At 44.8% G+C, this 22,779-nt stretch overlaps 1 protein-coding gene across 5 annotated transcripts in view; it reads right to left on the bottom strand.

Annotated features, from left to right (window-relative positions):
• Positions 1–22,779, bottom strand: part of THAP12 (THAP domain containing 12) — a 110,770-nt gene that overhangs the window by 64,018 nt on the left and 23,973 nt on the right. For 4 of the 5 annotated variants that reach the window (XM_049889774.1, XM_049889777.1, XM_049889775.1 and 1 more), the window contains one exon: positions 19,752–19,828. In XM_049889774.1, the coding sequence (XP_049745731.1) occupies positions 19,752–19,828 (77 nt within the window). Of the gene's footprint in view, positions 1–18,275; positions 18,320–19,751; positions 19,829–22,779 lie in introns of all 5 variants that reach the window. The other variant, XM_049889776.1, reaches the window with a different exon arrangement.

Here is a 22,779-nt window from a genome sequence, read left to right as displayed (position 1 = left end):
TTTTTTTTGCTTGGTTTGAAGAAGACTTCAGGGGATATTTTTAGTTTAAAAATTTTCTCAGGACAATAGTTTTGGGGGTTCATCTAGCCTCAATGGCTCCAGAAAGTCCAGATTCCATGAAATTTTAAAATTCTGTCCCATATTTTCCCCTTTTTGATCAGGATTCTTCTATAGAATCTGATCAAAACGTTCAGTAATGGTAACCAGGCACCTTCCAGTTCTTCTGGTCTCATGGCCAAAGAAATATTTGTACATGGAAGCACTTAGCCACGCATTTCATTTCCTCCTCCTGTTCCTGACTCTCCTTCTTCCTCTGTTGCTCCAGATGAATAGGGACTGGCAGGAAAGCATTTTTAGCAGCAGGCTTAACCTAATACCAACTCTGCAGTGCTAGCAAGAGACTCCATCTGGGGAGCTAACCTGGGTAGGTGGAATGCAACTTGTTTTTCATGGCAAATCCAAATGCTACACCTCTAAGAAGACTGCTGTGTTCAGTGTAACCTCATGTGATGCTTCTAGCCCCCTCATCCCTCATCTGACCCTCATCCCTCATCTGACCCTCATCCCTGTAATCACTGTCTGGCTTCCACTGTAAACATTTTGTCTGTCCTCATCTCTGCCACCAGACTGTTGACACCTCAAGGACAATGACTTCAGTCTAGTACCTCATACAGGGCCAGGCATGCAGGTACATTTTTATTGATTTAATGGGGCCAGACTATAAATCTGTTGGCAGGGAGGGGGAAGAGGGGCTAGAATGCTAAGCCAAGGAATCTGGATTTGACCTAATCAACAGTAAGGAGTCATACTCAGAAAAGGATGGGTCATTGTTAGAAGAGCTTGAGATAGATAAAATACCAACAGAAGGACTGAACCAGAAAGGGGCTATTCTGGGTCTGAAGAGGAGAAAGAAAGAAATATATTTGGGGCCTGGAGAATGAATGGGGGCAGAAATCTGAGAGGAAAAATTTGGAAGCAGCTGGAAAGGAATAAGGAGTAGAATTGTGCAACATGTAGGCTTGAGGATAAGTAAGGCACCATTTCTCACTCCCTAATCCATGGCAGGCATCACTAAGCAGTCACAGCGCTGTCTCAGAACCGTTGTGAGCACAGCAATCCAGATAGGCACTACCCATTGCCGTCCAGTCCATTCCGACTCATAGCGACCCTATAGGACAGAGTAGAACTGCCCCAAAGAGTTTCCAAGGAGCGCCTGGTGGATTTGAACTGCCGAACTTTTGGTTTGCTGCCATAGCACTTAACCACTGTACCACCAGAGTTTCCCAGATAGGCAGTACTCATTTATTAATCTGCACAATTATTAAAATATATTTGTCATCGAACAATAGACCCAAAGAACAGAATATTGGCAGCACAGAATCTTAGATCACAGAAAAATAGTATCTTAGAAGAAAAAACTAAGTTCTTCGATTTAAAGGGACCTTAGAAGTTCTCTCTCCCAAACCACACCCTAAACAGTAAATACTCAGAAGAAAAGGATAAAGGAAAATAGCGTTTTAAACTTCCTTGGTGGCTATTGTTGCATGCCGTCGAGTCAATTCTGACTCACAGACCCTTTTGCAACCCTATAGGACAAAGTAGAATTGCCCCAGAGGGTTTCCTAGGCTGAAATCCTTACAGGAGCAGATCACTAGGTCTTTTCTCCTGCGGAGAGGCTGGTGGATTCAAACCACCAACGTTTTGGTTAGCAGCAGAGCGCTTAACCATTGCACCATCAGGGGTCCTTTTTCTTTGTGGCTAGGATGCTCTATTCTCCATTGTTTTGTCTCCAGTGTGCGGAACTAGAATCTAAAAAGGCCTGTTTCTTATCCCTGCTCTGCCCCTGCCTTGTTGTGTGACCATGGGCAAACCCCTTTACTTCCCTAGTTCTCAGTTTGGTCATCTGTAAAATGGGGCTAAGAATTCCTATCTTGTCTACTCCTCAGGATTTACTCAAGAATCAAATGCCCACATATAAGGAATTCTGCCTTTCTTGATAGACAGGGAGCTCTGTGAGGCCTGCAACCATAACCATATTGTCCTCCACAAAATCCCCGGTGCCAGCACAGAGAAGCTGCTCAATAAGTATTTGCTGAGTGAATTAGTGGTCAGCACCTAGTGAGAGCTGGGCACACAGAAAGGACCTTCTTCCTTAGAATCACCCTAATCCATGTTTTTTCTACAGAGCAAGCCCTTGATAAATGTGCATTGCCTTGGTTGAGTGGACGTGGTCTCCTGGGACTTCAAATTCTAATCCCAGCCTGCTGTGTGATTTTGAACAAGTCTCTTAACATCTCTGTCCTATGATTGTGCCACGTATCAATCAAGAGGGAGAAGGTAGAGAATGATCTCCTGACTCTGGGAGGCATTGACTTGGGGAAGGGAGTGAGTGGCAATGATGGCACACAAAAGAACCCCTGAGGATCCCATAAATGTCCATAAGACCTGGCCCTGGAGCAGGCGAGTAGAAGGGAAGAGTAATGGCTTATGAAAAGCCCTGGAGAGCAGCTTGGATGGGAAGAATGATTCATCCCCCAGCATCTCCTGCCCAGAGCCACTCCTTTTCACTGCCCCTTGGCCCTGACTTCCACAGCTGGTCATGCTGAGCTGATTCCTGCATCTGGAGGGACATTTACTGGTCACAGAAAAAGGACGTGGAAGTGTTGGAAGAGAGGCAGGAGAGGTCAGGGCGGATGTTCCCAGATTTTCCCCTCTCCCCCGGGATTGGGCAGGCAGAGTCCAAGGCTCAAGCCTGCTTTCCCTGGTTGGTCCCTCTGGCTCCCAGGGCTCCAGCAGAGCTGTGGAGTGCTCACAACAGATGGGACATTAAATCATCGAGCCTGCAAGGCCCCCAAATTTTAGATTTTACAAACTGGTAAAATTAAAATAAAGCATGGAAGGACCAAAGTAAACTTGCCAGTGTTTTATTTTGCTAGGAAAAGAATATTAAAAAAAGAACTATCATGATATTCTGTTTCTTAATCTGAGTGGTGGTTACACAGTGTGTTCACTTGGTGGAAAGACATCATCAGGCTGTACAATTATAATCCTGAGTATGGGTAATCCCCAATTTACGACGAGTTACGACGAACCCCACTCAGACATCAGTGTATCCAGGACATAGTATCTTCCTGGGAGGAAGTTAAGGGAAAATACATGCAGGGTATGTGGAAAAATTTGCTGAGTTATGTGAACACACTCCAAGCATTTGAATCAGGATAACATGATGGAAGAGATCGATGGAAAAATCATCCATATGGCAAGAATGCTGAATTTAGAACTTGATATCGCCTGTATAGAACAGCTCATGGATAGATCACGAAGGAGAACTGACGGATTGGAATTTACTGGATTTTGAAGAGGAAAGAAATACTAAAGAAGAAATAATGAGGAAGAGGAAGGACAGAAGTTGTCAACAAATTTTACAGTGAAAGGATTAGCTAGAGTTTTTTCTAAACTAAATCAGGAGCTTCTAGTCGCCTGAAAACATGGACCCAAACACTGATCACTTTGCTAAAGTCAACAGGCAAATTCAGGAAGCAGTGAGATGTTATCGTCAAATACATGAAGGAAAAAAGAAAAGGACCATACAGACAACTGTCACTAATTTTCTGAGTAGAAATGCCATTCCCAGGGATAATCCAGATGACCCAGAACCTTCCACAAGTGGAGTTATGACTGTAACTGACAAAATGCCAACGTCGTCCTCATGGTCAAAGTAAATTTTTATGATTTGTGTATTTTTTTATGTATGTACATATGTATTAAAATATATCTGTGTAAGTTTATATGTTATGTTTCCAACTCCCAAAGGCAAATAAAGATAGGATTTACATATTCTGAAAATAAAAGACAATAATAATGAAAACTAAAAAAAAAAAAAAAAAATGAAGTATTCAACTTACATCAGAACCAATTTACAATGGAGTCGATAGAACCCTGTCATAAGTTGGGACGACCTGTATTCTGTACAGAACAGTTACCATTCTGTATAGAATTGTTCTGTTAGATTTTGTAAAGTATTTAATTGTAGAACTATCGTGTGATATCACATCATTTCATCTTAAAAAAAATAAATCACGCTTTAATGCCAAAAATGGGAAGGGCATAATCTCAATAAAGGATAGTTATTCTTCTGAAAAAGAAAAAAAAGGGAAACTGGTAAGTTTACAACAGCGTACTTAGGTGTAGGACAGTAAAAAAAAATTTAGGGGAGAAAGAACCAAAATCTTTATTTCACGATTTTATTGACACATTGGTTTTGTGCTTGTGAAGTTCTATATCCAGCTTGTTTTTAAGCTTTTTTATCACAGTTGTTTAGAAAAATCCAGCTTCACTTCCTTATCCTGAGGGAGATGGAAGCCACACCCAATGTGTTTCCATTGAATTTGGAATGTTCTAGGAGAACTGAGAGAGGCTGAGGACCAAGACAGAGGGTACCAGCCACCAGCTTTCCCTACAGTTTGAAGGGCCAGGAGGCCTGGTGGTGGGGACTCATGGCCGTTGGACACCCTGACCACCTGGCAGGGAGTTAGTCAGGCCTTTATCAGAAAGGGATTGTGTAGACCAAGGACAACTTTGCCAGGAACCCTGGCCAGTCAGTTCATTTGCAGGCTTTGGGGAACCACTCATCAGACTCCCTTATGTGAAAACTGAGGCCCAGAGAGAGGAGATGATTTCCCAAAGTCACACAGCAAATTAGTGAGGAGTTGGGGGCTTGAACCCCGGCCTCTGGCCCATCAGCTCAGTATTCTCCGCACCCACTCTGGCTCTGGAGTTTCTGCTGTCCACTCTCTTCTGACCCTGAAAATTGCTCACAGGCCCAGCCAGTGTTGCTGTAAACTCTCCAGGGCTCTGGCTGTGGTGGCCAGAGCTGGGCTGGTGCTGGGCTGCCGGGGATCAGGTTGCCTGTTTGGAGAGGGCCCCCCCTCAGGAGCCAGTCACTCTCCAGCTTGGCAGAAGGACAACTTGGCAAGGCTGGGCTCCTGGAAAATGCCAGAAATGCTACAATGGAGGGCTTCAGCCATACAACACCTCTTTCGGGGCTGCTGTCACCAAATCCAAGCTGACACCCTGGCTCTGGGCAGAGGATGGCGGGGGTGGGTAGAGGAGGGCGAGGTTGTAGGAAGGTTCTGCCAGGCAGAGGTGTGGGGGCTTGGCCTCTGCAATACGGGGCTTCTTTCCCACCTCCAGGGCTGTGCTCAGGCCAGGCCTCCTTCCTCATAGACACACCCAGTCTCCACTGATTCCACAAAGCTTCTTTGATTAGTGGTGCCATGAAGAGAGTGCTTCAGAGGACTCAGGGTTTGGTCTACTCTTAGAGTCTTCATCACCCAGTCTGTAAAATGGCCAGTTGTGTGTGTGCAAGTATCTCTAAGATTCCCATCGGCTCTGTGGTGGGTGCTCTCCCAGATCAGGGCATGGGCCTTTGGCAGCCCAGGTGACTGATTCCTACCCTGCGGGGAAGGGCTTGGGGAAAGACCCTTTATTTCTCTACCGCACATCAAAGCAGCTCAAAGGAGGAAGAAAATCCAGTCAACTGTATTTTCCAGACACCTCGTCGGTCTCAAAAAATGTTTGTTGAATGGATGAAAGAATGTTAACTTTCGCTTTAAGATTGGTTTAAAGAAAGGCGCCTCTGCTTAAAAAGATAAAATCAGACTTAGTCCAGCTGCCCTCATCTGACAGAAGAGGAAACTGAAGCCCAGTGAGGGGCCCTTTTTGCTGAAGGTCACACAGGGAGCACAAGGCAGGGCCAGGTAGGCATCTTGAGCCCAGCTATTTGAGCACTGCTCTTCTGATGGCTGAGAGCCAATCCCAGGGCCAGCCCCACTGCTCAGGCCCTCAAATCTGCAGCTGCCCTGTCTTCCATCCACAGCCTGAGCCTCTCGGAAATTCCTGTCATTCCTTGGGCTAGTTCTTCTCCCTCTCCTCCTTTCTTTGAATTTCCTCCAACTTTTCTGACCCTCTGCTACAAGCTGTGTGACCTTGGGCAAATTGTTCAACTTCTCTGAGCTTGAGCATCATTATCATTCAAGTGAGAGGAACACTACCAACCATGAAGGATTGCTGTGAGGTTCACAAGCTCCAGCAGAGAAACTACTTGATAAAAATCAACATCCATGGGCCCCCACTCTGTGCCAGGCACATGCTCAGGGGTGGATTAACCAGTAAGCAAGGTATGCACAGGCTTACAGTAAGCAAGGTATTAACGGGCTTAATTGTGCTTACTTACTAATCTGTAGTGCTACTATTTCACATGGGTTTCACTACATCTTTGACATGGTGAAAAACAGGTGAAATCGTGCACTACAGATTAGTAAGCACAAGCAAGCCTGTGTGTACCCTGCTTATTGGGTAATCCATCCCTACTGACATGCTAGATGCACGATCATTTCGAACACAAAGCAGGTTAAGGTAAGACTGGACTCACAGGTGGGGTCGACCTGAGTTAGAATCCTGTCTCTACCAATGACTCACTGCGTGACCCTGAGTAAGTCACCTGGTCTTTCTAGGCCTCTCTTTTCTCATCTGTAAAATAGAGATAACAATGCCTACCTTTGTGGGTTGTTGGGAGAATTAAATGTGAACCCTGTAAATGTAGGTGCTCAGTGAAGGGCAGCCTCTATGTGTTTCCTTCTCCATCAAGCGTCCACTAGGCCTTCTTCCAGGCCTCCTCCCCCCACCCCGCCCAGGTCCTCAGGTGAGCACTGGCCCCTGGCACTTAGTAAGTCCTCCATCCAAGGCTGTGGAGTCCTGCCTGGGTCTAGCGGGAAGCAACAAAGTAAAGGGAGGGAGGCCCTGGGATGGGAAGCTTGGAGTGAAGGTGTCGTGCTGTGCGGCAGCCAACAGGCCTGGCCCTGTGCCCCAGGGCAACCACCTTTCTAAATCAGCTCCTTCCCGCCAAGCAAGCCGGCTCTGGCAGGGGCCCTGGCCAAGCACAGCGGAACCTTTGTGAGCGCTTGGCTCTCCCCACAGCTCCCCCTTCCTCCTTGTCATCGCCTGCAAGAAGCCTGGGGATAGGGCTCCAGGCAGACTCCCGGCTCCCCGACAATCTCTAACTGCCTTAGCCTGGCATTCGAGGCCCGAGGACCTGGTCTGAGACCTTCTCTCCAGACCCATTTCCCTTCCCGTCTCCCTCTTTCCTCCCAGGCTGCCATCCTATCTTTGCACATGGGGCTTCCTCTCCCTTTGATTCTCTGGTGGAGGTGTGAACTGAAGTGGAGGCCAGGGAGGGCCACTCCAACACAGGGGCCAGGGCCGTGGACGGGCAGGAAGGGGCCTTCGCTCCAGGAGAGGTTAGCATTGTACCCTCACCCTCTGCTGCTCCCAGAGCACCACTTCGCCCCGCCCCAGCCAATCCAGATACTCAGACTTTGCTTAAGTCTCCACTGGCCTCTTACTAGCTGGGTGGCCTCAGCCTTGAGTGTCACTTTCCTCTTCTGTACAAAGACATGAGAACTCCTGCCTTGTGCAGCTTTCTGTTCACTTCAGGGTCTGAAGGGACTCCTTGAGCTCCTATCCTTGCTTCCCCATACACACTCAGGCATGGCTGTGCCAGGCATCTCATCATCACCCAGGACCACTTGGGCTCCAGGAGTCTGAACTCTGAAACCTCTCTGAGGTCTAGCCTTACACTGTTCACTGCTCAGAATGTTTTCCCTACAGCCTGGAGCCCTGGGTAGTCCCACTTCCTTCCTCAGGTCAAGCTGGGGAAGGTATCCTGTGACGTTCTCTCTGAGCATTGTCCCTACTCACGCATCGCCACCATGATGGCAGAGCCTTGGCCTGTCTTGCTCACCACTGGATTCCCAGGCCCTGGAGCAGGGTAGGCTTCAAAATGAGTACTGCCTGCCTGACTCAGGTCCCTCAGCCCTTCACTATCAGCACCTGAACCCACCTTCACTCCGCTGAGAAGATCCAGCTAACCTTTCCCCAACCTGAGGACCCATTCTTTCCCTCCACAGGGAAAGAGTTAAATAAACCTGAAATATCTTTGCTGCCGGATTTGAAGTGGGGTGGCCTTTTATATGCTGCTGTGCCTTGTGGATTGGTTGGAGGAAGACCCTCTATGTGGTGCTTTCCCACACTTGCTGCATCCTTCACTCCCTCTCTTCACTGGCTGCTTCCTTTCAGGAGATAACAAAATTCTCCCCTCTTCAGAAATCAGGCCCAAACTGCCCTCTACCATGCAGCTGTCCCACCCTCTCGCTTTCCTCCGCTCAGTGCCTAGTCCTTGTCAGGATCCCTTGTCTCCACTGGTGTCTCCACTGGCTTTCCTCCTGCTCTCAGCCCACCCAGACCGGGCTCCTCTCGGGAGGTAACCACTGCCTCCCCTTCTCCTCTGCCTCATGATGGACCCCACTCCTGCTCTCCCATCAGCCTCCATAGAGGCTCCTCCACAGAGGACTCGGTAACGTGTAGACAGACTGGCTATCCAACTGAAAAAAGAAAGTGGATTCCTACTTCACTCCTTTCACTAAAATAAATTCCAGGTGGCTTAGCATTTTCAAGTAAATGTAATAAAATCATAAGAGCGCTAGAAGAAAGCAGGATTTTGCTAAAATCTTGGGGAAACTTTCTAAGTAAGACTCAGAAAGCATGAAAGAAAAGATCGATAAAGTTGACTTCATAAAATTTGAACATTTTTCCATGGAAAAAAAAGCCCTAAGCAAAGTCAGACAAATGGCAGTTGCAAAAAATATGTGCACACAGGACAGACAAAATACTAATTTCCTTAATCTTTTCTATTAAGCAGTAAAAGAAATACCTTTGGTCATATTCTTTACCCAAAAAAATTACAGATAGAAGAAATATAAACATTTTTATACCTGTGAAAAGATGCTTACCCTCACTCATAGTAAAGGAAAAATCAACTAAAATAACAGTGGGGTGTACTTTTTGAGCTATGTGTCTCAGATTGGCAGAGATCAAATAAGATGGTGTTTGTGAAATCTACTGGCAATAACGGTAAGGATACTGGCTGCAGCGATGTTTAGAGTAGGCGTCAGCAAACTTTTCCTGTAAAGGGCCAGATAATAACTATTTTAGGCTTGCGGGCCAGATGGTCTCATCGCAGCTGCTCAATTCCGCCACTGTAGTTATAAAGCAGCCACAGACAACACATAAAGGAATGGGCAGGTTGTGTTCCAATAAAATTTCATTTATGAACATTGAAATTTAAATTTCACATACTTTTCATATGTCACGAAATATTCTTTTTTTTTTTTCTCTATCTCTATTCCAACGTTTAAAAATGAAATAAAAAATTCTTAGCTTGTATGCTTTACAAAAACAGGTGATGGGCTGGATACAGCCAGTCAGCCATAGTTTGTTGACCTTTGGTTGAAAGTGACAAAAGACTGGAAACTATCTCAATGCCCATCATTAGGGAGTGGCTGCATTCCCTACAGTATATTCCCCGGGATGGAATACACCTGCAGCCCTTAAAACGCCTGCAGGAGAGATGTGTTTATGAGGTGTCTCCATCTGTATTTTGAAAACAGGGGCTGCTAATACACACATGCATCCTTGTGTCCACCTAGGATGTCCCTGGGCTGACACAGAAGAAGAGAGGCAAGTCACTACCTGGAGAGTCTGAGGGAACGGGGTAGGGGGGTGCGGGGGAGAGAAAAGCTTTTCAAAGCACACCCTGTTGCTCTGTCTGAAATGTATTAATACCTAAGCACATGTTAACTTAAAAAAAAATTAATCCCCTAAAGATAGTCCCTGAAACAAAGGAACCTGTGCTAAAATAATTTCAGTAAGTGCAGGGTTAAGTAAACCTGACATATCTTTGCTGCTGGATTTGAAGTGGGGTGGCCTTTGATACGCTGCTGTGCCTTGTGAATTGGTTGGAGGAAGACCACCCTATGTGGTGCTTTCCCACACTTGCTGGGACCACTGGTCCACAGAGGATCTCTGGGGACAATCATGCTGTGGAATAGATGTTAGGAATCACCCCCTCTAGGATCAAATACAAGTGCCTTCACTCTCACTATGCCCTGTTACACACACACACACACACGCACACACGCGCGCACACACACACGCACTCCACAACATTTCCTCCAGGGCATTCCTCAGGCCACTGATTTCGTGAGATGCTCCGCGGTCAAATATTCTTGGGAAACACTACTACTCTGCCAAAGCGGATGAAAAATTATTGCTCACACTTCTCCCAGATTTTACTACTTCTCTGCCTTTACTCACACCATTCCTTCCATCTGGACTGCTCTTTGTTTTAACCCATCTCTGCCTGCCAAAGGAAACCCTGGTGGTGTAGTGGTTAAGTGCTTCAGCTGCTAACCAAAAGGTTGGCAGTTCAGATCCACCAGGTGCTCCTTGGAAACTCTATGGGGCAGTTCTACTCTGTCCTATAGGGTTGCTGTGAGTCGGAATGAACTCGACAGCAACGGCAATGGGTCTGCCTGCCAAAGTTCTATCTTGAGCTTAGGCCTCATGCTTTCTGCACCATGATGAAGGCTTCTTGAATCCTAGCAAATGTTAGAAGTGCCTGACAGGTATCTCAGACATTTGATGAAAGAAAAAATTAATTACTGAGTGCAACGGAGGAATAACTGGAGGGAGGGAGAAGGGAGGGGTGGATGGACGGATAGACGGATGGCTGGATGGATGGATGGATGGGAGTGGCTCTGATTGGGTTAAGGTGTGGGGGGATGCAGTAGCTTGTTATACCTGTATCTAATAGATTGGTGCTTGTGGAACTTTAGCTCTGCAGGTCTGACTGAGGGTTCCAAAGCAGCTTGTTGGCCAGCTTTTGCACAGCCCCCAGGGACAGCTGAAAGGTCCCTCAGTCCTAAGCCTCAAGCAGGGCTCTCATTCCTGTTAGAAGCCCCACTGAGAAAGCTTCCCACCCCTAAAACATGTGGGTCCAGGAGGCGCCTTACCATACAACTCTTTCTTGCCCTTCAGATTGTCCCCACAGGCACTTCAGGGGAGGCTTGACCACAGAACCTGGTGGGACTCTGCAGAAACTGGGCTCCCCCCACTCCCTACCCCAGCTCTGTAGCTCACTGGACTCCCATCACTGCCCCTCTCAGGACCTGTATGAGGGTGGATCTGCACAGGGCCCCAAAATGGAAAGAAGCCAATTGTCTTGCTTGGCCTTATAAGAAATTTTCCTTATAAGCAGGTTCCTCTGGAACCTTCAGCAAATTGCCTAACCTCTTTGAATCTCATTTTCTCCAACTCTACAATGGACAGATCTACCTCTGCAGCTACCTATGCATATTAAGTTAAATAAAATAGATGAAAGTACCTGGCACGCAGTACGTACTTAGCAACAGTTCCTTTCTCTCTTTCTCTCCAATGCTGATCCTAAGCTGCGAGAGAGAGACTTTCTTAGTTTTCTGTTGTGTGGTGTCAGGACACTGAATGCAGGATAAGCTGGGACAGATGGGAGAGGGCACCTGTGGCATCCACCACCCCCCACTGCTGTTGAGTCGATTCCAACTTATAGCAACACTATAGGACAAAGTAGAACTGCCCCCATAGGGTTTTCAAGCCTGTAATCTTTACGGAAGCTGACTGCCACATCTTTCTCCCACAGAGTGGCTACCGAGTTCAAACCATCGACCTTTTGGTTAGCAGCTGAGCACTTTAGCCGCTGCATCACCAGGGTTCCTACCTGTGGTCCAGTCCATGCCAAATACAGGTATGCAAGCTTTAAAAGTGGCCTTACCCTGCAGGGAAGGCTTTCTCGAGCCTCTCTCCTTCCAGGATTGCTTTTATCATGCTGTCCTATAACTAACTGGTTTCCCCCTCTATCTCCCTCTCACTCCTACCCACCTCCCACAGATGTGAGCACTCTCAGATCAGGTGCTAAGGATGACTCAGTTCTCTGTCCCCAACACACCCCACCCCAAGCTTGGCACAAAGCAGGCTCTCTAATGGAATTGTGGGAAAGGCTGTTCTCTGTAGTTGGCAGTGAAGGCCCCTTAAAGAACAGCTTTACTTGCTGCCCAGAGTCCCAAGCTCTTGGCAAGAGTGAGCAGTCACTGGGAGCCCCAGGCAAGGATGGTGAGTGGTGGTAAGAAGCAGGAGCAGACAGGGTTCAGTGAGAGACAAGCCACTTTGTGAAGCCACTTTGTGATTTGCTCTTGTGCATTCACTTATTAAATTCAGTTAACAAGTATTATGTGCCTAGTGTCTGCCAGACACTTTGCATACTCTGACTTGGAGTACTGTAGTGTGTTGGTTAAGAACATGCTCTTCAGAGTGACGTGGATCTGGTTCTCTGTATTCTTGGGCAAGTTACTTAACATCTTGGAGCCTCAGTGATATCATCAGCAAAATGGCTATAATATCCAATATTTCACAAGGTTGTTCTCAAAATTAAATGAGCTCATTTATGTAAATTGTTTGACACATCCCTGATAGGTAACTGTTGGCTAATGTAATTATTAAAGGCAGTAATAATTCTGATGGTGATCCTGTGTGGTTAGAGCTGGCGCTACAGCAGGCCAGCAATCCAGTGCCTTCACCTGAGAGCGGAGAAAACAGGCCTGAGAAGACAGAGGCAGAACAGGAACAGATCCCAGGCTGCGGGCCTTCGGGGGCTCTCTTTCCATCTAAGCCATTGTTTTGCTGAGTTTAGAGCCTGCAGAGCAGGCATGCAGCCTGGTTCGCCAAGTGTTCCTTCGGGGAAAGTGGTATGTGAAGCTGGGGTGCAGTTTGCACATAACAGTGCAACAAAGGCAACTTCCTGCACTCACAGCTGAGGATGTACTTAAGGAGCCATCCGCTGCTGGGCCTGCGACGTGCTGCTCTGAGCACCTCCTCTTTTTGGCTGTCCCTTCTGCTGAGTTACAGCCTGCCCGGGAGAATTTACTTCTTCACCCCAGAACATTCTTTTACTAGAGTTTGGAGCAATAATAATGACACCAGTATTTGTGTGATTTTCTGCTGTTTCCATAGTGCTTTCATATCCTTGATCTCATTTGACTTTCAGAATATTTTACTTTTACTAAATGGAGAGAAACTGAGGCTCAAAGAGTGAAGTAACTTACCTCAGGTCTTAGTATTGGTAACCAGGTATTTTTCACCAAGGTCTGCTGCTCTTTCAACTACTCTAATAGGAGCTAACACTCATGGAGTGCCTCTGGGTGCCAGTCTCTGTCTGAAGGGTTCTACACACATGAGTTCTCACAACCAACCTATGTGGCTGCTACTGTTATTACCACTCTCATAGATGAAGACGCTGAGGAACAGAGGTCAAGCAACTGACTCAAGGATACGCAGCTAGTAGGTGGCAGAGCTAGGGTTCAAATCCAGGAAGTCGGGCTCCATGGTTCACTCTTAAACTCGTTGTCAGGTTTCTTAACCTCGGCACTATGGATATTTGGGGTGGGGCATTTTGGGTTGGATAATCCTTTGGGGAATCCTTTGTTGTTGGGTACACTGTAGGACGTTCAGCAGCACTTCTGGTGTCTACCCACTAGATGCCAGTAGCACCTACTCCTCTCCTCACCTCAGTTGTGACAACCAAAAATGTCTCCTGATATTACCAAATGTCCCTAGGGGAGCTAAATCGCCCCCAGTTGAGAAGCTCTGCTCTGTGTTATGGTATTCTAAAGTGACAACATATAAAAAAAGTTATTTTTAAAATATGGCAATCCCTAATCTTAGACAAAATATGTTCCTGTAGACCTCTTCCCAAAATGAATCAACGTTCATGTTCACATTCATGCTTACCTCCTATGCTCAGGCTATTTATAGACCAATTAAAAAAATAAATTGATGCTTAGAAAAATCAAGTGAGTTGCCCAAAATAATAAACACAGTATGTGGCAGAACAGGAACTTACCCCACATGACTAACTTCTTTTGGTGGCATTGATTCTGAATTGACGTATTCTGTATTTTTTCCATGCTAAGATACACTTTCTCCACATAGTTGAGTGGTTTTGAAATTGGGATGCAACTTAAAAACCAACGTATTTTTATAGTAGCAATATTTTTCTTCCCCTAAAACCTTTAAAAGCTACTGGAAACCCTGGTGGCATAGTGGTTAAGAGCTACAGCTGCTAACCAAAAGGTTGGCAGTTTGAATCCACCAGGTGATCCTTGGAAACTGTATTGGGCAGTTTTATTCTGTTCTCTAGGGTCACTATGAGTTGGAATTGACCTGACAGCAATGAGTTTGGATTTTTTTTTTTTAAGCTACTATTTAATTAAAAGTTCATCTCACAACTAATAGTCTCTTAGAATTGAGAACTGAGAGCTCTAGCTGTGAGTGTGGGTGACACTGACAGAGTCAGATGGGAAGGGAAGAGGCAGAGCAATAGCCCTTCCTGTTGATGCAGGATGCCCAGACCTCTTCCCCAGTCATCCATCCCAACTCTGAACCTTTACCTGCTGACATCCCATCTAGCCTTCATGACCTAGCTCAAACCACACTCCTCCTAAAAGCCTTTCAAAGTTGTTTGGTGTGAGTCTCGCCCTTTGCTGATTTCATCCAAAAGCTTTTGTTTTTATCAGAGGATTTCAGGAACATGCCACAGCATACAGCTGACTGAACACTTTCTCCTTAATCAGGGGATGTATTAGCATCCTTGCTTTATAGATGAGGAGACTGAGGCACAGAGACAAGCAACTTGCCTAAGGTCTCTTTGAAAGTCAGTGGAAGGGCAGGGAAGTGAGTCTCCAGGTTCTACCCATCAAAACTTTATGCAACCAGCTGGTTGGCATGCAGGTTAGCCAAGCCTTCCCTTGGAGGAAGTGGAATCCCAAGTTATGGGAAGACTTCTCCGTGATTCCACAATAAAAACTGTGATATTTGAGCTCAGAGAGGTGACATGTTCACCCAAAGACCCACAACTCCCAACCAGCAGGGCTCAGACTGGGTTTCCTCACACTAAGCCCCTGCTTTCTTCTGCTCTGTCCAGCCCTGATCCCTCTCTCATTCCAATGCTTCTAGGTCCCGGCCAGGCCTGACTCCACTCTCATAAGCAGGAAACGGGCAGCAGCCTTTTCCAGGCTACCCCAAAAGAATGAGCACCCACATCTTTGCTCTTATTGGTCAAAGGATATAGTCTTGCCCCACCAAGGTTCTAACTCTTCCAGAGCTGGACCCAAATCCTCCACCTAGCACAGTGATGTGCAGAGAAGGGGCATTCCTCGTGTCTCCACTTAGACCCTGCACAAGCCCCAGATCTCAAATCAAGAGCCAGAGCTGGAGGAAAGGGGACATGAAGTCAAGTTCCAGCAGTGTTGCATTTGACAAGTCACTTGGGGATGCCACTGTCAGTTTCATGGGTTGTTACAAAGACTGAAATGACAAATGTTTGCGAAGATTCTCAGTGCACTTTAAAGTGCTGTAATGGGAGTTGAGGCTGGCTGCACAGTGTAGTGCAAAGAGCATGGGCTCTGGCTTTGGGCAGACAGGGACTGTGTGACCTCAGGCAAATAGCAATCTCTTTGAAATCCAGTTCTCTCATTTGTAAAATGGGGATAATATCAACCTCATCAAATCATGAGTGTTAAATGAGATAATACACATAAGGAATCTCACACAGTGCCTGGCATACAGGAGGCACTCAATAAATGTTAGATTCCTTCCTAAGTGTAAACATCATTACCTGAAGCATAGCAGAAATCAATATCTTCATTTTATTATTTAAGCTCACTGCTAAATTTCACGCAATGGGTAGGGGTTTTAACTTCAAGTGAGCACTAAGATCGCCGATTTTAAAGCACCAGCTGCCACTTTGCTTCTAGTTATCTATCTTCCAAGGAGACTGCAAAGCTGGAAGAGGAATTGCAGTCCAGAGGAAAATGCCACTATATGATGAGGGTAATTTCAAAGGACACATCTCTCCCTCCACACTGTTTCAGGTCTGTTCCCCTTCTCTATAAAAAGGCTGGAGCCGAGACACAAGTAGGTTCTAAAGAGGGCAATGAAAATTATATGGGTTGTGGTTTGAGAAGGGAAGGAAGAGAAATAAAAAACAAGGCAGGAATTACTTGGCTTGGAAAGGAAGAGGTAAGACGGGTGATAAATAGGAGGGTATTATATGGTGGGGGTGGGTAGTAAGTCACATGCCAAGGTCGTTATTGTGGTAGGGGGCTGGGAGGACCAAAAGGATCATATCTCAAGACTTGGAACACTTTGGAAGAAAGACTATACAAATCATGGACGTTATTATCATTAACAATGACCCATGTAGGGCTTGCTTTTTAACCTAATCATGTTCTCTCATTTTCTAAACATGCCCAGAAAATGCAGGCTGGACCTTGCCATATGCATCTCACCTATGAAGGAACTGTTCCTATGGCCAGTTCACATAGGCACAAGCTCTAGGCTCAGCATCTCTTAGAACACCCCTTGACCAGAGGGAGACAGCCAACTCTTGAGCAGGACTTCTAAAGGCTTTCATGGATTGGCCCCTAAACCCCTTCCTATCTTCATCTCTGGCTGCTTTTCCCTGCCTCAACCCTTCAGCCACTCTGAATTTCTCACTGGTCCTAGAACACATTATTTTTTTGTTAATTCAACAAATAGGGAACACCTATTAGATGCCAGGCACTGTTTTCAGCAGTGGGGATAAAACCTCAGTGAACAACAGACCCTCATAGAGCGTAGAAGACAAATCATTTCTGATAAACATAGGCGAGTTTTGAAGGGGTGGTCAGAGAAGGTCTGTCTGTGGAGGTAATATATGAGCACAGACCTGAATGATGCAAGAGTGAGCAAACAGGTAACTGGGCCAACAGCTTTCGAGACACATCAAAGATAGTATAAAAGTCTTGAAGAATCTTCTCAGAATGAGCTTGATGAATGAGAGAAACTGAAAGAAGAGCATAACAGTTGGGCTGAACGAACAAGAGTCTGAGACTAGGAGGTGAAGCCAGAGGCTGGCATGAACCAGATCACACAGAGCCTTAGAGCCATGGTCAAGGGCTTGGATTCTGGTCTAAGTGGGAGGGAAAGCCTCTGAGGGTTCTGAGAAGAGGAGGTGCATGACCACTCTGCCTGTTGGGTGGAAAATAAACATGGAGGGAAAGGTAAGGTGAGAGATGATGGTGGCTTGGACTAGGGTAATAGGAGCAGAGGTGGTGAGAAATAACAGGGGGCAGGAAATGGGGGAAGCATTGGTGAAAAGACACTTGAGCTGGGCCTTGAATAACTAGCCATATGCCTAACAACTTGCCACTGACTCAATGTCTTATCTTTGTAGCCAAAACACTAAGAATAATGCCTGGCATGATGTATACTAAATTGAACTGGAAAAATAATAATAAATCTGGAAGAAAAATGTTTTCCTGTAACTAATCTTGAATTTTCTATTTTAGAAGGCTATTTAATCCTTTCCAACATGGGAAATTTACACACATGATAAAAAACGTGGAAACTAGAAATGTCAAAGAAGGGAAATTTATAATTCGTTATACTCTCAGACAAAAATTAGTATTTTGGTGTATTTTCCCCCCAGTCTTTTCATACACATTTTTACAAAGGTGGGTGAGTGGGAGAAAACTTGAGGGGCAGCCTGGTCAACCAGAATCAGTTGGTCAGGTTTTGAATCCTAGCTCTGCCACTAAGTGGCCTTGGACAAGTCATTTTCTCTCTGATCCATAAAATGGGGATATCAACACCTGCCGCATCAGGTTTTTGTGAGCCTAAATGAGATGATTCACACCAAGTACCTAGTGAGGTGCTTATTATTTAGTAAGTGCTCAGTATACAGTAGCTGCAATTAATAAAAGGAAGTCTAAATCCCACAACATACAATTATAAGGAAAGCTTTCACCATCTTATTTTTTAGGAAATAACCGCCCCCCTAAAACCAAACCCATTGCCATCTAGTGGGTTCTGACTCATAGCGACTCTAAGACAGAGTGGAACTGCCCTATAGGGTTTCCAAGGCTGTAATCTTTATGGAAGCAGGCTGCCTCATCTTTCTCCCAAGGAGCAACTGATGGGTTCAAACTGCTGACCTTTTGGTGAGCAGCTGAGCGCTTAACCACTGCACCACCAGGGCTCCTGGTTTTAGGAAATAGGTTTTGCAATTCACAGTCTAACCACATATGCTCTTCCAAAGAAAAATAATCACACTAAGTATAGGAATTTGCCAAATAAGATGCAAGCAATACCAAATATTTTTAAAACCAAAATTTTACGGTAATGCAAAACAGAAATGTGCCAAGAACTAACCCCAGGCCCTGGCCTGTTTAATAAATCTCTCTCCTATAAAGCTGACATACTTATGGGATTACCGTTTACATTAGTAACAGTTTAAAGGGCACTCTCACCTGCCAAGAAATCATTCTTTCAGGTTTTCCATCTCCAGTTATGCCTGTGTGGTATGACAGAGCATGGCACTGAGTCAGGACGTTTCTGTTCTCCCCCGGCCTCTGCCACCACAGAGTGGTGGGATTCTGAGCAAGTTGCCCTCTCTAGTTTTCCATAAAATGAGGTGTTGTCCACAGTCTCCAAGGGTCCTTCAGCTCTAAAACTCTGCTACCATGCACATTTTACAGCTTAACATGTATAATATCGGTTTGAGGAGAAAATACTACATCTTAATCAGGTACCTAAAAATACCTTAAATACCTAGTATCATAATTACCATCTATATAGGTTTTTGGGAGGGGGGAAATGAATCACACATTATGAGTGTACTTCTAAGACACCAGCCTCATTTTCATAGAGAAGGGAAGTGAAAGACTAAGTTAAAAACATTTGGAATCGTGAAATTCCACAGTACATACCATTTTCAAAGGTTGGCCTACTCTTACTAAATGCCAATTTTTCAGTGGCTTAAACCCATTCCAACTGGATCTATATTGGCAACGATGGTGGTGAATTTGGCTTAGTTTTATACACCATTGCCACTCATTAATTAAATGAGGTAATGTATGGGAAAACGAATACTGCTGTTTTTGTAAGATTCTGTAAAGGCTGTTACCTACCTCTTTGACCTACGTTCAACGCCGGCTGTCTACCCTGAGGTCCAAACTTAGAGGTGTGTGTGTGTGTCAGAACCACATGGGTTCTCACAGGGCTGGCATCTAGCAGAAGAGCCAGGCCAACCTGGGAGTACATGACCTGGACTTCAGGGTTGGGGAAGCCTCCAGAGGAAGTGACATCTAAACTGAGGTCTGAATGAACAACGAGCCTGGAGGGAAGAGTATGCCTCACACTTTGCACTCTAGGTTTAGCTAGGGCATCACCTCCTCTAGTCTGTTAGAAGCCCTTTCTTCTTTGCTAGCCTCGTACCCTGGATTCTCCTCTGGGTAGGGTGACTCTTAATCTTGGTTTGCTCTGGATAGTCCTGGTTTTTTGCTTGTTCTAGAATGACTATTAGTAGTGCCCCCTTACACTCTCAAAAGTAGCCTGGTTGGGACTATTAGATTATATGATTACCCTACTATTAGTCCTGCTCCTGGCAATCCCAGGCTTGTATGTCATGCCCTTGTGACTCAGCTCATTGAGGGCATGGCTCTATCTTATTCATCTTTGTATTCAGGACACCTAGCCTCACGCGTGATGCTAAACAGATTGAGCATAATAGGCATTCAACACAATATTTGAAATTAAAATGAAAAGCAAATACAAGCTACAACAAATGGTATTTGCAAATCTTTGTGGTAAAGAATCCCAGTTCCATCTTCCGCTAACTGTGACCTTGTAATCCTTAGGTTTTCACTAAACATGGGGTAACAGTATCCTCTTGCCTAGGGTGAAATCTAACTAAATAATCCACATCAAGTGCTCTAGAACCGTACCTGGTGTTTATTGAGCCTCGGCAGCAGTCGCTCCTGTGGACAGTGATGATTCCTCCTCCTGTTGCAACCCTGTTTTGCTAAGAAAACAGGCACCAAGTAGGGACTCAATACGTGTGCACCAAATGAATGCTTGGACTTATGCTAGATGCTGGCTGAAGCCCATACTCTTAAATTATCAGATGCATTAATAAAAATTAAAATTTAGAAGTCAAAAGCTTTGACTCTTCTAAGTCCAGTTTTAGTAATAACTGAAAACAAAAACCCACCTCATATCCATAAATCACAGAACACAGAACGCAGCAGCACTGTCTGGCCCCGTCCTCAATGTGTTACCTATAATTAGCAGCATTTAAGCCTCACCCTCATTACAACTGTGCTCTCTTTTAAAGGTTACTCTTCAAAAAGCATGCCAACTTGGTTAGTTGGGTCCCCTCTTCCTCTTTTTGAACTGTCAGCCTTTCAAGCCTTATGTGATTAATGTACATACAGAGAACATTAGAAAGGCCTCAGACTGAGTGAACAGTAGTTTCTTGATCCCCCAATTACAATATTCTCTTTGCAGTATATCCTTGTTGGACATTTGGAATGGATTAAGACTTTAAACTTCCAGATGTTTAAACTACTACTGTAAATTCAAACTCATTAAATGGGGCAGATTTACTACCTCTACTTAGTTTTGAAGTCTGTTGTTCGCCCTGTCCAAATAATTTATGAAACCAAATACAGTGGCAGGTAGTGTATTCTATTTATATAGTTTTCGTGGTGGGAAATAAAGGACATAAAAAAAAAGTCTGGAAATTAACTGCCATCTTCGCGAACCTATAGATCACACTTCTTGTTGTTTCTAAGCTAGTAATTGTTTCCTGAAACCGATTTAGTAGAGATTTTTATGCTAATCTGTACTAAAAATTACTTTGCTTTTTCTGGCCACAAAAGTTGGCTGCAGAGGAGCATTTGATTACAGCGAGAAGACAGCTGCGCCCACTCTCATGAAGTAAATGGGCCTGGATCTACAGGCCTTTGTGGTACTGTTTTGGCAGCCAAACAAAGGTGGCACCATTTCTACCCCCAGTTTGTAAAGTCTCAGAAGTTTCAGGCTCCAATTTTTTTTTTCTTTTGCGAGGAACCCACGTGGACTATAATGAGTGCATTTCAGAGATGCTGTGTTGAAAGCTGGCAATGGATAAAGCAAGAACATAAAAGGAGCCTATTCCTAAAGCAAATATTTCTTCTACGAACCGTAAGAATGAAGTGGCTTTCACAATCAATTTTAAGATTGAAGGACTGGACTGAAGTATCTGGCTCTGGCACTTATTTGCTATATAATTTGGGCCAATTCATTTACCTCTGTTTGATTTTTCAACTGAAAAATAGGGATAATACCCGCCCGAGGTTTTTTTTTTTAGGACTGAATGAAATAATTCAATGCGCTTTCTAAAAGTATCACATAAACATTAATAAACATTGCAAGTGCAATTTCCCTGTATTATATGAATTACATACTTTAAGTAGCACTTAAAAAGTAGTGGTACCTAATGTGAAATGAAAACAAATCCAACTAGGTTACTGCAGAAGAACTGGCCTCAAGAGGAGCGCTCTCTTTCAACTCAGCCAAATATTTACCTTGCAGGGCTATTATGGGAATTAAATAAAAATTACATTAAAATTATTAATAAGTCATTTGCTCTAGTTTCTTTTATAGGTAACAAATCCTGTATTACGCAGAATGGCTTCAATTGTGTAACTTTTTTTACAAAATGAGTGGATGTGTCAAAAGCAAAAGTTTCTCCAATTAGATATGCTAAGTTTTAGAATAAATTTCCAAGTACATTTTGTGAACTGTTTTGACACAGAATTTATTAAAAAAAAAAAAAAACTACACTTTTATGGATACCCTATATGATGTTATTCCCCTTTCCCTGAACTTTGATAAACCTGATTCACTAGTCTGAAGTGTGGGTGTGTATATATGTAATTATAACCAAGTACAGCTGTGATCCTGTGAACCAATGCTATGTTGCAAACTCTGAGTCAGAAAACACATCTGGTATTGCCACCACTTAGCCTGGAAGTCTGCCTGCCACGCAGTAAGCACTGAAGCAGTATTTGTGGAATAGTCACTACTCCTACCACTTTGTAACTATCTAATTTTGCAAGACAATCTGTTTCATGTGTGTGGATACTACCATGGACTCACCTATCTTTAAAGATCAAAGTTTGTGAAAATCCCCTTTAACCAGGGCTTTGAACCAGTTCATTCCAATTCAACCCTCCGATGAGATTTACCTTTCCACTCCAGATATACTCAGTCAGCATCTACATTTTAACAAGAGCCTCAATCAACTGGGGATCTTGTTAAAATGTAGTTCTGCTATTTTAGGTGAAGGGAAAGACAGCACACAATACAGGAGAGGTCAGTGCAACTGGACTAAACCAAAAGCAAAGAGGTTTCCTGAATAAACTGAACACTTTGAAGGCCAGTGTAACAGCGGCAGGGGTTTGGGGACCATGGTTTCAGGGGACATCTAAGTCAACTGGCATAATAAAATCTATTAAGAAAACATTCTGAATCCCACATTGGAGAGTGGTGTCTAGGGTCTTAAATGCTAGCAAGAGGCCATCTAAGATGTATCAACTGGTCTCAACACACCTGGAGCAAGGAAGAATGAAGAACACCAAAGACACAAGGTAATGAGCCCAAGAGACAGAAAGGGCCACATAAACCAGAGACTACATCAGCCTGAGACCAGAACTAGATGGTGCCCGGGTACAACCGATGACTGCCCTAACAGGGAACACAACAGAGAACCCCTGAGAGAGCAGGAAAGCAGTGGGATGCAGACCCCAAATTCTTGTAAAAAGACCAGACTTAATGGTCCAACTGAGACTTGAAGGACCCCAGAGGTCATGGTCCCCAGACCTTCTGTTAGCTCAAGACAGGAACCACTCCCAAAGCCAACTCTCCAGACAGGGATTGGACTGGACTATGGGATAGAAAATGATACTGATCAAGAGTGATTTTGATCAC

Source organism: Elephas maximus, chromosome 7 (genome assembly GCF_024166365.1).
Source record: "Elephas maximus indicus isolate mEleMax1 chromosome 7, mEleMax1 primary haplotype, whole genome shotgun sequence".
Taxonomy (NCBI): domain Eukaryota; kingdom Metazoa; phylum Chordata; class Mammalia; order Proboscidea; family Elephantidae; genus Elephas; species Elephas maximus.
Note: the sequence above shows the minus strand (reverse complement) of the source record. Positions and strands in the feature narration are given on the sequence as shown.